At 49.1% G+C, this 15108-nt stretch overlaps 2 protein-coding genes across 2 annotated transcripts in view; one reads left to right on the top strand and one right to left on the bottom strand.

The window, feature by feature from the left end:
• Positions 1 to 15108, top strand: part of LOC138734342 (zinc finger protein 585A-like) — a 352271-nt gene that overhangs the window by 24425 nt on the left and 312738 nt on the right. The gene's annotated exons all lie outside the window — the stretch shown is intronic.
• On the bottom strand, positions 610 to 14674 carry LOC138734350 (E3 ubiquitin-protein ligase TRIM7-like). The gene is made up of 8 exons (XM_069881961.1): positions 14484 to 14674; positions 10053 to 10617; positions 9237 to 9332; positions 8228 to 8458; positions 5710 to 5732; positions 4986 to 5101; positions 3971 to 4006; positions 610 to 2826 (listed from the first exon to the last, which is right to left on the bottom strand). The coding sequence occupies exons 1-8, from the start codon at positions 14672 to 14674 to the stop codon at positions 2312 to 2314; spliced, it is 1773 nt and encodes a 590-aa protein (XP_069738062.1). The 3' UTR covers positions 610 to 2311.

Here is a 15108-nt window from a genome sequence, read left to right as displayed (position 1 = left end):
TGAAACCACCTGCACATCGAATCATGGAATGATTAAGGCTGGAGAAGACCTCTAAGTTCATCCAGTCCAACCATCCCTCTCATCGGTGATGGAATCTTCCCCAATATCTTTCCCAAAATCCAAGAAAAACCTCTCCTGGTGCAACTTGAGGCCGTTTCCTCTCATCCTTGTTCCTTGGGAGAAGAAACCAGCACCAACTTCTCTCCGATCCCCTATCCAGAAGCCTCAGAGGTTCAACCTGGGCACCTCCAGCAGCTTGGTTTTAGCAGGACACGCAGCCAAAGCTCAAGGAACAAGGAAATTCCACGTTGACGTTGAACAACTCTGGTCGTGACGCCCTTGTCTCTCCTCTAACGTTGTCCAGGAGCAAAAATCAGCTTGGTCTTTCCTTCCAGCTCCTGACCAAGCCCTAATTTGAGAAATATCTAGATGTTGGGTTCATCCTTAACGAGGAGAGGTGAACGCCCCATCGCCCCCTCTCCCACTTCAACTCGTTCTTTTAATTAAATACTGAGTAGGACAACCCTCCGCCCCCCAATTCTGCTGTTTCTCCAGCTCGTTAGCGGCTGGGAGTAACGAAGAGGAGAAGATGAGCTCGGGTGGCACCTTCATATTTTATTTCCATTCCGCTCAGCTGATGGTTTTTGCTTCCCCATCGTTTCCAGAAGTAAAATTTCTCACGTAAAGAGAAGAAAAACACCAAGTCGTGACACCTCTCCTGCCAAACCTTCATCATTCCAAGGATTTTTATTTATTTATACAAGTTCTGGAGCTTCAGCAATGGGTGGAGCTCAGAAAATTCAGCTGTTTTACTCACCTGATCACATCTTGGCCTTTATGAGAACCTCCACAGCTTTAAATAATTGGAATTTAAAGCCAAATTCATTAAAAAAATACAAATAGAAGCAACCCACCAGCTGAAAACGGAGAACGTGGGAAGATCCATCCATAAAATTGAGGAGAAAGCTCCTCTTGACTCAGTTTCCAACTGTTTTCTTGGGGGTTAAAGATATTTTCTCATGGAATTATTCCACTTCTGGCCTGTTTGGCCTTGGATATTTCCAATTGCAGAGTTAAAACCCCAAAAAAGCAGGAAATTCACTCATCCAACCCACAATTCCTCAACCTTGGAGCTGACATGGGGTTGACCAGAAGGTTTGAGCTAAAAATGAAGCTCAACCAGACACAGAAATTCAATTTTCTCATGTTAGAACCACCAAGAAAACATTATTCTTGATCAAAAATCCTTCCTCCTCCCCCTGTTTCCTACAGAGGTGGAACGTGTCTCCTAGAAAAGGTTGAAAAGCCAACCAAGGGCATGAAAACCCAGAAATTGAGGGTTTTTTTAATTTATTCTGGATAATAACATGCTTGTTATGTTTTTAAAGGCTTTTTTCTTTTGGCAAAAGCAAAAATAATCGAAGCAAACCACATGTTCAATGTTTGCGTGGAATAAGAGTTTCCAGAAAACAGGAGATGGAGGTAAAAGGGGTGATTTTGATGAGAACCAAGCAATAAAAAGAGCTTGAGGGAACCCAAAGTCAACGAGCAAAGCAAAAGAACCTTGAAAGGTTCTTCCATGGACACCAAGAAGACCTCAGGAGGGTTATAGAGAAGCACCAAAATCCAGAAAGGGTCTTGTTTGCATCCAGTAGGACGAAGACACCAGAACGACGCGAACATCTGCTGCTTCACACGCACCAAAAAGCACCTTTCGGTCTTTCCCAGAGGAATTTTCAACCCAAACTTGGCTCCAAGATGGATCAGACCGTGGTGGCCACGTGGCTTCAATCACCTGGAACAGCTCAAACCGTCCCAACATCACGAAAAAACCCTTCAGGCTGCGATTATTATCCCAGATTTTAGGAGCACCGGGTGGAACAAGGAACCAGGCACCCACCCTTCCACCTTTCCCGCAGGACGTTCACGCACTAAATATTTAATTCTTGGGTTAGTGACGCTTCTAAAGGGGTGGAGGGTCCATTCCCAACCTTCTCACTGGCTCTAATATTGATTCTTAGACCCAACACTCATCCCTTATCAGCCTTGGAGGCATCTACCAGTAGTTTCCCTCTTGCTGAAGAAGCAGGTTGGTTCAGAGGTGGGTTTAAGACGATGACCACAACCTTCTGGGGGATCCCTGATGGTTTAAGTAGCCGTTTGCTCTTCTAACTCGACCTGAAGACCCTCCTCGTGATGTTTTTCCTCCTCCCTAAGCACCAACGAACGAGGTTGAGTGGTTGATTTGAGTCTCTCGCACCCGTCACTGCTGTCCAGGCACCATCCACGGCACCAGGTCCGCGGAGAAGCCTCAAGGACACAGTTTGATGTAGGTAACCGTGGAACAGACGGAAAAAAGAGGGAAGACTTTCTCTCGGAAGGCGACGTTGAAGGTGAAGATGTGCTGCATGGTGTCGGCGTTGTAGAAGGAGACTTCTTCTCCTTCGTAATCCAGGTAGACCCTGACCCTACTGAGTTTCTGGTCGAGGCACAGGGGGGTGCGTTGGGGCGAGGTGACCGCCCAGTAGCGCCCCCCGTTCTGCTGAACCGCCCAGATCCCTTCTTCAGGAGAAAACTGAGTCAACCCTTTCCTGCGGACGGACTCCTTGGCCACCCCGAAGGCCCAACCGTCCGAGGCGCCCACCTCCACCTCCCAGTAGTGTCTCCCCGACTTGAAGCCCGTGCTGGCCAGGACCCGGGAGTTGGTGTCGAATCTCTTGGGGTTGTCGGGGAGATCCTGCTTCCTGCAGCCCATCCGGACGCTCTTGAGGTCGGCGGAGAGGATGAGGAGGTGGTTGGCGGAGTCGGGGTCCAGGGTCAGGTCCTCTGTTGGTGACACAAGCGACAGGGATAGTGACTCAGAACTTTAATAATTAAAAGCTCGAGCTGGAGAGCATCACCAGACCACATCCCAACCTCAGTGACCACATCTCAGTGACCAGATCCCAACCTCAATGACCACATCCCAACCTCAGTGACCACATCCCAACCCCAATGACCACATCCCAACCCCAATGACCACATCTCAGTGACCAGATCCCAACCTCAATGACCACATCCCAACCTCAATGACCGCATCCCAACCTCAGTGACCGCATCCCAACCTCAGTGACCGCATCCCAACCCCAATGACCACATCTCAGTGACCACAACTTGACCTCAATGACCACAACTCAACCTCAATGACCGCATCCCAACCTCAATGACCACATCCCAACCCCAGTGACCAGATCCCAACCTCAATGACCGCATCCCAACCTCAGTGACCACATCCCAACCCCAATGACCACATCTCAGTGACCACAACTCAACCTCAATGACCACAACTCAACCTCAATGACCGCATCCCAACCTCAATGACCGCATCCCAACCCCAATGACCGCATCTCAGTGACCAGATCCCAACCTCAATGACCACAACTCAACCTCAATGACCACACCTCAACCTCAATGACCACATCCCAACCCCAATGACCACATCTCAGTGACCAGATCTCAACCTCAGTGACCGCATCCCAACCTCAGTGACCACATCCCAACCCCAATGACCACATCTCAGTGACCAGATCCCAACCTCAATGACCACATCTCAACCTCAATGACCACAACTCAACCTCAATGACCGCATCCCAGCCTCAGTGACCACATCTCAGTGACCAGATCCCAACCTCAATGACCGCATCCCAACCTCAGTGACCACATCCCAACCCCAATGACCACATCTCAGTGACCAGATCCCAACCTCAATGACCGCATCCCAACCTCAATGACCGCATCCCAACCCCAATGACCGCATCTCAGTGACCAGATCCCAACCTCAATGACCACAACTCAACCTCAATGACCACACCTCAACCTCAATGACCACATCCCAACCCCAATGACCACATCTCAGTGACCAGATCTCAACCTCAGTGACCACATCTCAGTGACCACATCCCAACCTCAGTGACCGCTAGTCGCCTTTTACCTTTCTCGCCTCTTCCCAGCTCGTCTTGCAGGTTCTCTGAAAAGAAGAGACAAAGCGAGTCAACGGCAACACCCAGAGAGCCAGAGGGAACCCCAGGAATCTCCTTTCCGAGGATCTTTGCACCCACACGGCGTCTCCGGCTTCGCCAACGTCGATGCAACAGGAGCAAGAGCTGAGGATGGAGCAATTTCATCTCCTACCTTGGGCAACAGGGACACAAATTCCTCCTAAATATAATTTAATTTGTATTTTTTAGTTTTTAAAAAAGTGCATCTGGACATCAAGAAAACACGGGACTTATTTAAACCTTATTTATCGTGCCCTGGCGTGTTTTGGTCTTCTTCTATTATGAGTTTCAAACTCTCAGCACGATTCTTCAAGCCAATTATTGCTCCAGGGCAGAGTTTGTTTGCTTTTAGAGGGTTTTTTCCTCTCTTTGAGCTCCAATTTCTTCCTTTCCAAATCCTTCAGCACCATCTTGTGGTTTTTCTGCATCATTGCAAGGTTTGAAATGCAAATTATTGACTCACAGGATGGGTTGAGTTGGAAGAGACCTCAAAGTCCATCCAATTCCAACCCCTGACATGGGCAGGGACACTTCCCACTGGATCTGGTTGCTCCAAGCTCCACCCAACATGGTCTTCAACACCTCCAGGGATGGAGCGACCACGACTTCTGGACCAAGACCTCACAGAAAAACCTAAAATCTCATCTCAATCTCAACTCTTTTCAGCTCCAAACCATTCCAGCTCATCCTATCCCTGCTCTCCCTAATCGAAAGCTCCTCCTCAGCTTTTCTGGAGCTCCTTTCCATACTAGAAGGTCGCTCTAAGGTCTCCCTGGAGTCTTCTCCAGGCTGAAAAACCCAAATCTTCCAGTGTTCCTCTACAAATCATCTTCACGTCCTATTTATTCTCCTATTTCATGACCTTGAGGTACCTGCAGCACCTCCAGCTCTCCTCGTCTCTTTTTCCAGGACTATTTTGAATCCTCTCCGGGGTTGGGTTCCACCTACCTCTGAATTTCTTCAAGACTTTCTCGAGGACCACGGTCTTGAGGGAGAAGTTGCAGATGTGCATCTTCATGTCCGTGCACACCGGCACCGGCTTCTTGCACTTCACCTCATCGCTTCTGCGAAGGAAAAAAGACTCAAAATGATAAGAAAATCATCGTTCTTCCCCTACTTTTCGTTCGTTCCACCACATCCCGCCCCATGGAGTCCCTGCTCGAGGCAGAAGGTTGGAACCAGATCATCTTTGAGATGGTTCCAACCCGTATTATCTACGATTCCATGATCCCATTGGAAGTTCATCCAGGATTTCGACCCCTCTGGGTTGAGGACACCAGGATTTGGATGTCAGCTTTGAGCTCCCCCTCCAACTGATCATTGAGAAAGGAGTTTGTGCCGCGTTCTCCCCACTCAACTGTTCCTCCTGCAGCTTAAATCTCATTTTTTGGAGCTGGTCTGGTGCCTAAACCTTTGCCACGGCAGGAGAACAAGGTGACTTGGGGTTCCTGGTCTTGCTTGACCTTTGATGGAACTTCTCGGGAGGAAAAGACTTTGTGATCATGCTAAACTTTCCGTGAAGTTGGAATAGACCCAGGGCTTGTGCTGAGGAGGAGTCCAGCTCCATCTCTGTTGGTGCCGCCCTCTAGCATCTGGACTGCAAATATTGACCTTTAAATAGTGCTGGTGGGGTTAAAAATCATGAAAGAAGAGGAGAAGCAGCGCTTCGTACCTGCTTATGATGCTCATCACATCCTAGAAAGGAAAAAGAGAGACCAAGTGAAACCCCTGGGCCACGTGGGCTTCGTCTCCCCTGGCTCAGGATGAAAGAAATTTCCTTTAAACTCAATCAGAAGGACCATTCCTTCCATTAAACCCCATCAGAAGGACCATTCCTTCCATTAAACCCCATCAGAAGGACCATTCCTTCCATTAAACCCCATCAGAAGGACCATTCCTTCCATTAAACCCAATCAGAAGGACCATTCCTTCCATTAAACCCCATCAGAGGGACCTTTCCTTCCATTAAACCCCATCAGAAGGACCTTTCCTTCCATTAAACCCCATCAGGAGGACCATTCCTTCCATTAAACCCCATCAGAAGGACCATTCCTTCCATTAAACCCAATCAGAAGGACCTTTCCTTCCATTAAACCCCATCAGAAGGACCATTCCTTCCATTAAACCCCATCAGAAGGACCATTCCTTCCATTAAACCCCATCAGAAGGACCATTCCTTCCATTAAACCCCATCAGAAGGACCATTCCTTCCATCAAACCCCATCAGAAGGACCATTCCTTCCATTAAACCCAATCAGAAGGACCATCCCTCACGGATGCAACAAGTAGACATGGATCGATGCCTCAGATACTTGTTTCTAGATTTGGAAGCCCACGGTCCCATCAAATCCCACCCAACTGGTCGCAGCAACGAAAGATTCATCCGCTTCTGGGAGGTTCCAAGCCCTCCAAAAGGTCCTATATTAAATATTCTAGTTTTATTCCCATAGAGTCGTGATGTGGTTGAGGTTGGAAGGTTCCTTTGGAGGTGTCTCATCCGTAGGGCCTTGCCCAGTTGACTTGGGAGCATCTTCAAGGGTGGTGACTGCAAAAATCTCTCTGATTCCTATTTGACTACTTGACTACAGATCTTGTAAACGCAGATGTAGGTATCTGGCAGGCTTTGAGATGCTCTTAGGGTCTCTTTGCTGGGCTCCCACTTCTGAGAAGGTCCTATCAACCTCTCCCATGAGATACAGAAGGACACCTGGAAGTATCTACCTGCCTAAGAGCTAATGGGAGATCATCTGTTTTCACTTAGAATCATAGAATCGTAGAACCACCAGGTTGGAAAAGACCCATCAGATTGTCCAGTCCAACCATTCCCATCAAATACTAAACCATGTCCCTCAACCTGGCCACCTAGAAAGCTGGAATTTAACCTGCACATCTCCATCTCCATGATAATTGGACTTTCATGGTCCAGTGACCACGAAAAAGAGTTTACGGGGCCTCCAACAAGTGATTCATCCTTCCCTGGGACATTGGAGAGGAATTTCTTTCTGGAAGGAGGAATTATGGAGGTGAACGATAGGTTAAAAGACCCTCAATAATTAGTTACGACGTGGGGAACGTTCACGGAGAAGAAACCCATGAGATATTTGTCACCACAGACTGTGGTGGGTACGTTTTATAGGGTTTGAAGCCACCTCCTAGGGAATTAAAAAGGACTTTGGAGCTCACTGAGGATTCTCAACGCGGCTTCGTCACAAACCCCCACTTATCGTTGCAAAATCGTTTGTTGTCCGTGTTGGTTGGTGAGAAAAAACCACGTGAGGTGAGTTCTCACCCTTGGCCAAGGACTGAACCCATCAGCAAATATTTGCAGGGTTTTCAAAGAGGGAGGGGAGTCAACTCTGCAAATCTGGAAGCTCCATCGCCTCGATTTAACCCCTCGTCACTTCAAAGAAGATCACCCAGTGCCTTTCGCAAGGGGCTGGGACTCAAGCTCGGGATGAGCAGCTTGGGGTTGGTTTTTTTTCCAGCTCCGCTCCAGCTCTGCGGGAGATTTGAGGTAACGGGGAGGGCTGGACGAGCTCCAGCTTCTCGCTTTGCGATGCAATCAATACCTGGGCTCCATCTGCTCGCTCCCTCATACTTTCCGGCTTCGTTAAGAGCTCGTTTCGACTCGCAAAACCCACCTCTGCCAACCTTCTGAAGCTGAGAAAGCTGGCGAGGAGCCTTGTCCTGCTGAATCCAGCTCCGTGGGCTTCTCCACTCCCTTCCAACCCCTCTCGAGTGCTTTAAAACCAGAGGAGCGGACGTTTGTCCTGGAAACTCCTGCGTTTCAAACCCCTCAAGACCTGGAATTGCTCAGTTTAAGGATCTAACCAGGATGGCTGGTGGTGGCTCTTCGTGCAAGGTCTAATTCAGCTTCGAACGCCTCAAAATAGGAATTTGTGGGTGCTAGAAAGCTCCAGACAAACTCAAGGTAGAACAATTCATCAGAGGATGTTAAATATGAAGAGGACACCTCTGTTTCAAGGTGTTCCTGAGCCAGAGATCGTGTTCCTGCTGGAGATCTCAGGGCTTTCAGGTACCACCATGAACCATCTGCTCATTAAAAGTGGAGTTTAAAAGGAGATTTATCCTCAAAATCCCACCACACGTTCCAGAAACACGTTTAAAAAAAGGATGAGGAAGGGTGGTGACTCAGAACCTGAAGGTTAATTTCATAGCTACCGTCTCACCTTGAGGAACTCGAGCATGGGCTGCTGGATTTTCTCCTCCAGCTCCGTGATGAGCTTGTTGAGGAGCGCGATCTCCTTGGAGAGGTCGGTGATGTTCTCGTTCTGCCTCTTGGCGATGCTCTTCTCCATCTTCTCCAGCTGCCCCAGGAGAAGGTGCTCCTGGTCGTGCAGGAACTGCCGCAGCCTCTCAAACTCCACCAGGAGCTTCTGGCGCTCGGTCTCGATGGTTTTCTGGGAAGGAAACGAGGCATCTGATGGTAGAACCAGCCAAATCAGGAGAAGGGGCTACGCAGGAGCAACATTTAACCCTCCCCTGGGGGCATCTAAGTCCTCAGATAAACCCAAGTCCCTGCTCTGCCACCATCTCCAGCTTCCCAGCTCTTCTCACATCCTGGTTGTCCCCTCCGAGACAAACCCTGGGGTGGAATGAGATTTTCTCTTCAAGAAATGCACCTTTTAGGGGCACAGAGTGTGTTTTAGTGGCCTCACTCTGCTCTGCTCTTCACCACGGGTCCACCAGGCTCTCAAAAAAAGGTCCTACACGCTCTGCCTTTTGCAGAACCCACGGTTGAAGCTGCTTCGAGCCCCACCAGCTGGAAGAAAATCCATCACGTCGTGGCAATAATGATGTTTTATGGGGTTGGTGGAGCAGAACTGTGGGTTGATGGTGGCCTGGGTGGGTTTGTCCCATCTCGGAGGGACGAAAGCCACTCGAAGGTGTTTGTCTTGGCCGTGATGGTCTAGGAGAGGTGTCAATTCCACAGGGATGAGGGATTTCTGCTGCCCCAGGGACAACGGGTGGGGAAGAGGAGCCAGCCTAGGTCTCAATCCACCCATCCCTTTGGTCTCCTAAACCCCCAGCTGATGCGTTGCCAACCCTGATGATGGAAAAAGGAGAAAACCATCCATTTTCCCTTTTTTTTTTCAGTGGGAAGGAAGAGATGAGGTGGCTTGGCAGGTCCTCACCCCCTTTCCATCCCTCCCAACCCCAAACGCCGCCCCCGCTCACCAACATCTCCTGAGTTTTCTTGTCATCGTTCACTTTGAACTCCAGCAGCTCCTGCCTCTCCTTTCTCAGGAAATCCAAGCGCCCTTGGATTTTCTCCTAGGAACGAAGAAAGAAGATGCCACCAGCTTTGGGTTCTTTCGCTGAGGTTGGTTTCTTCGCCGCGTTCTCCTGCCTGCACGGAGTTTTGGAGCCGCGCAAAGCCAAGGAGGGTTGCAAGGAGAAGACAGGGGGAACGCTCTGGCTCAGCTCTTCCATCCCTCCTCCAAACCCCAACGTCTACAACTCTCCAGGACCTCCCCAGCTTCACGTAGACCCAGCAAAGACGAAGATACGAGGTTGGCATCGGCTGCTGCCACCACCCCCACCCTCTGCTCTTGGCACGAGGAAAGCTCAGCCTGGAATTAACAATTTAAATTCATCCTTGGGCGCTCGCCCAGCCCTAAAATAGCTGCGAGGTGGTTGCTCCACGAGCTCTCGCTCTACCGATAAGGCAGGAGCCCAGGAGAAGCTCCATCTCGTGTTCCATCTCCAGCTGCCGAGATGGATTCGCGGGAGGGTTTGCACGTCTAGAAGGGGTTTCCAGGTCTTTGGAAAGCTGGAAAGCAGCAAGAGGCTCTTTGCGGGGTGGTTGAGGGTGAGGTTAAGCGTGGAAAAGCTGAGCTACACGGGGATGGGGTTTAGTGTTTGATAGGAACGGTTGGAGTCGATGGGTCTTCTCCAACCTGGTGATGATTCTATGAAACACACGGTGCCTCCAAGAGGCAGAAAGAGCTGGAGGGTGTTTTCTCAGGACAGACAGACAGACAGACAAAGTACCTTGTACTCCTCGGATGCCTCGTCGATGGGCACCACGGCGTGCGGCCGGTGCTCCCGGGACCTGTCGCACACCACGCAGATGGTTCTCCGGTCGTCCTTGCAGAAGAGCTTGAGGGCTTCGCGGTGCTTCCCGCAGAGTCCTTCCTCCTCGGCCCCTTTGGCCCCGCGGAGGGTGAAGTGGCTGATGATCTCGGACATGTTGGCCAGCTGCCGGTTGGGTCGGAAGCTCTTCTCTTGGAAGACCTCTCGGCACTGGGGGCAGGGGAAATCCAGCTCCAAGTCCTTCCAGCTCTTGACGATGCACGCCCGGCAGAAGTTGTGGCCGCACTCGATGGACACGGGGTCCTTGAAGAACTCCAAGCAGACGGAACAAGTGGCTTCGTCCTGGAGGTTTGCAGGGAGGAACATCGCGGCCATGGCCTCTCTCCTGGGGGCGAGGACTGAATTCACGGAGGCGGCAGAAGACGGAACATGAATGTTTGGCATCCAGCCCCGGGTGGGCGTTCCTCTTCCAGGAACCAGCCGGCTGCCTGAGGTCAACTCGGCAGTGTCTGGTTTCTTTAAACTGGTAACGAAGACCTCGGCGTTAGGGGGGAAGAGGAGAAGGAGAGACGAAGGAGAGGAGAGGAGGAGGAGGAGAGGAGGAGAAGAAGGAGAAGAGGAGAAGAAGAAGGAGGAGGAGAGGAGAAGGAGAAGAAGGAGGAGAGGAGAAGAAGAAGGAGGAGAGGAGGAGGAGAAGGAGAAGAGGAGGAGGAGAAGAGGAGGAGGAGAAGAGGAGGAGGAGAAGAGGAGGAGGAGAAGAGGAGGAGGAGAAGGAGAAGAGGAGGAGGAGAAGGAGAAGAGGAGGAGGAGAAGGAGAAGAGGAGGAGGAGAAGAGGAGGAGGAGAAGAGGAGGAGGAGAAGAGAAGGAGGAGAAGAGGAGAAGGAGAAGAGAAGGAGAAGAGGAGGAGAAGGAGAAGAGGAGAAGAAGGAGAAGAGGAGGAGAAGGAGAAGAGGAGGAGAAGGAGAAGAGGAGGAGAAGGAGAAGAGGAGGAGGAGAAGAGGAGAAGGAGAAGAGGAGAAGGAGAAGAAGGAGAAGAGGAGGAGGAGAAGAGGAGGAGGAGAAGAAGGAGAAGAGGAGGAGGAGAAGAAGAGGAGGAGGAGAAGAAGGAGAAGAGGAGGAGAAGGAGAAGAGGAGGAGAAGAAGAAGGAGGAGAGGAGAAGGAGAAGAGGAGAAGGAGAAGAGGAGAAGGAGAAGAGGAGAAGGAGGAGAAGGAGAAGAGGAGGAGAAGGAGAAGAGGAGGAGGAGGAGAAGAGGAGGAGGAGGAGAAGAGGAGGAGGAGAAGAGGAGGAGGAGAAGAGGAGGAGGAGAAGAGGAGGAGAGGAAGGAGGGGAAGGAGGGGAAGGAGGAGAAGGAGGAGAAGGAGGAGAAGGAGGAGAAGGAGGAGAAGGAGGAGAGGAGAAGGAGGAGAGGAGAAGGAGGAGAGGAGAAGGAGGAGAGGAGAAGGAGGAGAGGAGAAGGAGGAGAGGAAGGAGGAGAGGAAGGAGGAGAGGAGGAGGAGGAGAAGGAGAAGAGGAGAAGGAGGAGAAGGAGAAGAGGAGGAGAAGGAGAAGAGGAGGAGGAGAAGAAGGAGAAGAGGAGGAGAAGGAGAAGAGGAGGAGAAGGAGAAGAGGAGGAGAAGGAGAAGGAGAAGAGGAGGAGGAGGAGAGGAGGGAGGAGGAGAAGGAGAAGAGGAAGAAGGAATCGGTCCCTACCCTTTGCTCCCCCCACCCCCAGATTCAAGGCTCCCTCTCCACCTCTATAATTTTTGCAGGAAGGAGGCGAGAGAAGTTTGGTCATCAGATCTGGGGCTGCTTTTTTGGCTGACCCGGTGCTCAGCTCGGAGTCCTGAGGCTCGTGCTTAGCAGTTGCTGCAGGCTCTGGTCCAGGAACCCATCTGAGCTCTCGTTAAAGACCCATCTCACCCCTCGCTGCTTTAGCCAAGGGATCAGTTGACTTGGTTGAACTCCAGGGCTCAACGAGGTCCAGAAAAAGCAACGAGAGAAAGGGAATAACCACGGGTACAAAGTTTGTATCGAGATCTCAGGGCGGGGGGGAAGCTTCACAAATCCATAAAATTAACCTCTAGGTTGGGGTCGTGCGCCTTCAAACCTACTTTTTGGCTTCCAAGAGCAGCTCTGGAGGTCTCACATGAAATAGGAATGATAATTAACATAGAAAACCAGGTTTGGATTGGAAGGTTCCACTGCATCAAAACCTTCCTGGGCTTGGGCTGGTCTATAATATGGTTTTCTCCACCTGAGCAGCTCTTGTTATCGGAGATAAAAGCGAGTGATGGATGTTTGGTTGCTTGGCAGGGCTCATGTTGCCATCAAGAGGGGAATCGAGGTCCTCCAGGAGAGTGATTAGTCTTCTCCTAAGGAGGATTTGAAATCAGATGGATCCTCTCCATCGGTGTTGCTTCCAAAGCCAAGGGGAGGTCTTCTCTTTGGAGGCATCTGGAGCTACACGGAGACCGACCCCAACCCCGCGGAGACGCCGACTCCAACGGGATCCCAACTCCAGAGGTTGTACTGGAGGAGCTAGAGCTGCAAAACGAGTCTTGGGGTCCTGCTCCCAGGGGTTTCTGATTTATATTATGGGTTGTGGCCATCCCGATACCTCTATTATTGGGGAAAACCACCGTGGAGGGGTCTCCACACCCTCTACTTGAAGCTCTCGTGTGATTTTTAAACCTCTTGAGTCTTCGCGTTTTCCAGCATCTGCTAATCAGGAGCATCAGCCCTCAGGGATGGATTTTCCTCCTCCAAATTTCATCGTTGGAGACAAGAAATAAGCTTTTTTTTAGGTCATTTTAGAGAATTCTGGACCCTGGAATGGAATCCTTCAACTTATTCCATGAAAATAAAACCCTGGCACCAGCACCTGCCGCAAACCACGCGAGATTGTGAGTGGAAATAACACACAAACAGGCGAAGAGGCGAGATATATATTTATAAATATTCAATATATTCACACGCAGAGTCATATATAGGTGCATATGTACGTGCACACGTATAGCCCTATATATGCAATATATATCTCCATTTCTATACACACATTTCCCTATAGAAAAGGAATTTTTCTGCATTTCCACCTCTCTGGATGCCAAACCCCCTGCCCCTGCTCTTATATATAATATATTTTTATATATTACACGTATTTATAGGCAGATATTGCTCCCTATAGAAGGGAAATGACTTTTTTCCCTATTTCTCATTTTTCTCGAGCTGTAAATAAATAGAAATTATAGATTTTTCCCAGCATCACGCATGTAAATAAATAGAAATTATAGATTTTCCCAGTGTCACGCATGTAAATAAATCGAAATTATAGATTTTTCCCAGCATCATGCATGTAAATAAATAGAAATTATAGATTTTTCCTAGTGTCATGCATGTAAATAAATAGAAATTATAGATTTTCCCAACGTCATGCATGTAAATAAATAGAAATTATAGATTTTTCCCAGCATCACGCATGTAAATAAATAGAAATTATAGATTTTTCCAGCGTCACACATGTAAATAAATAGAAATTATAGATTTTTCCTAGTGTCATGCATGTAAAAAAAAAGAAATTATAGATTTTTCCAGCATCACGCATGTAAATAAATAGAAATTATAGATTTTTCCAGCGTCACTCATGCAAATAAATAGAAATTATAGATTTTTCCAGCGTCACACATGTAAATAAATAGAAATTATAGATTTTTTCTAGTGTCATGCATGTAAATAAATAGAAATTATAGATTTTCCTAGTGTCATGCATGTAAATAAATAGAAATTATAGATTTTTCCCAGCATCACGCATGTAAATAAATAGAAATTATAGATTTTTCCTAGTGTCATGCATGTAAATAAATAGAAATTATAGATTTTTCCAGCATAACGCATGTAAATAAATAGAAATTATAGATTTTTCCAGCATCACGCATGTAAATAAATAGAAATTATAGATTTTTCCTAGTGTCATGCATGTAAAAAAAAAGAAATTATAGATTTTTCCAGCATCACGCATGTAAATAAATAGAAATTATAGATTTTCCCAGCGTCACTCATGCAAATAAATAGAAATTATAGATTTTTCCCAGTGTCACACATGTAAAAAGAAGAAATTATAGATTTTTCCCAGTGTCACACATGTAAATAAATAGAAATTACAGATTTTTCCAGAGTCACAAGTGGATTTGCCATCGTGTCTCTGCTAAAAGGAAGAGTCAGTGGTCCAGGAGCTGGGGAGAAACCCCCAAGTGATCCAGAAATACATAAACAGCCAAGAAGAAGAGGGAATAAAGACCTGGATGGAAGCGATGGGGAAGCCCAGAAAGGGGAAAAATCAGGAGGGGAAGGAGCTGGGTGGAGGAAAAGAGGACAAGGAGCCTCCAGACAGACGGACGAGCCCCCCCGTACCTTGGAGCGGAGCTGTAGGACACGGTCACCCTCCCGTATCTCTCGACTTTTTGGGTTGGGAAGGTGGGAGCTGGGGCCAGGTGGGGGGTGAACCTGGTGGTTGAGGGTTCCCAGCGGGCAACGACCCTCGGTCTTCGCTCCACCGCGCTCTGACGAAGGAGATCGGCTCGGATCCTCGCTGCCTCCGACATCTCCACGGTTCTTCGAGCTCCTGCTCCTTCCCCGGCCCCCTCACTCGCCCCATTTGGCCCCCGTCACCAACCCCATCACCTCTCCTCTCCCTCCCTCATCGCGGCTACCCCCCGATCTCCTACCCTCCTCCTCCTCCTCCTCCTCCTCTCCAGCTGCTCCCGCTCTGCTCTTCTTCTTGGCGTCGAAGCTCTTTTCCCTGCCCAGAGCCAGGATCACGTTTCCAGCACCTCCCTCCACCTGTCTCCAAGCCTGGACTCTCTCCACAGAGTCTCCGCAGCCCTTTAAACCTCTTTTCTTCTTCTTTTCCTTCTTCTTTTCCTTCAAAACCCCTCTGGTCGTCTTCAAAATTGAAGGTTTTCCTCCCTCCCCCAAAGCCACCAGTGAAGGATCCATCTCCCAGCTCATATTTCCATGCAAAGAAGAGCAGAAACAT

This window comes from Phaenicophaeus curvirostris, unplaced genomic scaffold (genome assembly GCF_032191515.1).
Source record: "Phaenicophaeus curvirostris isolate KB17595 unplaced genomic scaffold, BPBGC_Pcur_1.0 scaffold_73, whole genome shotgun sequence".
Lineage (NCBI taxonomy): Eukaryota > Metazoa > Chordata > Aves > Cuculiformes > Cuculidae > Phaenicophaeus > Phaenicophaeus curvirostris.
This window is presented reverse-complemented; position numbering and strand designations above follow the sequence as displayed.

Coding starts and splice junctions, on each gene's coding strand:
- LOC138734350 (XM_069881961.1), bottom strand. CDS start 14,674: ATGTCGGAGGCAGCGAGGATCCGAGCCGATCTCCTTCGTCAGAGCGCG. Junction 5,733..8,227: donor CCATGCTCGAGTTCCTCAAG/GTGAGACGGTAG, acceptor TTTCCTTTCTAG/GATGTGATGAGCATCATAAG. Junction 4,007..4,985: donor AGTCTTGAAGAAATTCAGAG/GTAGGTGGAACC, acceptor TCTTCTTTTCAG/AGAACCTGCAAGACGAGCTG.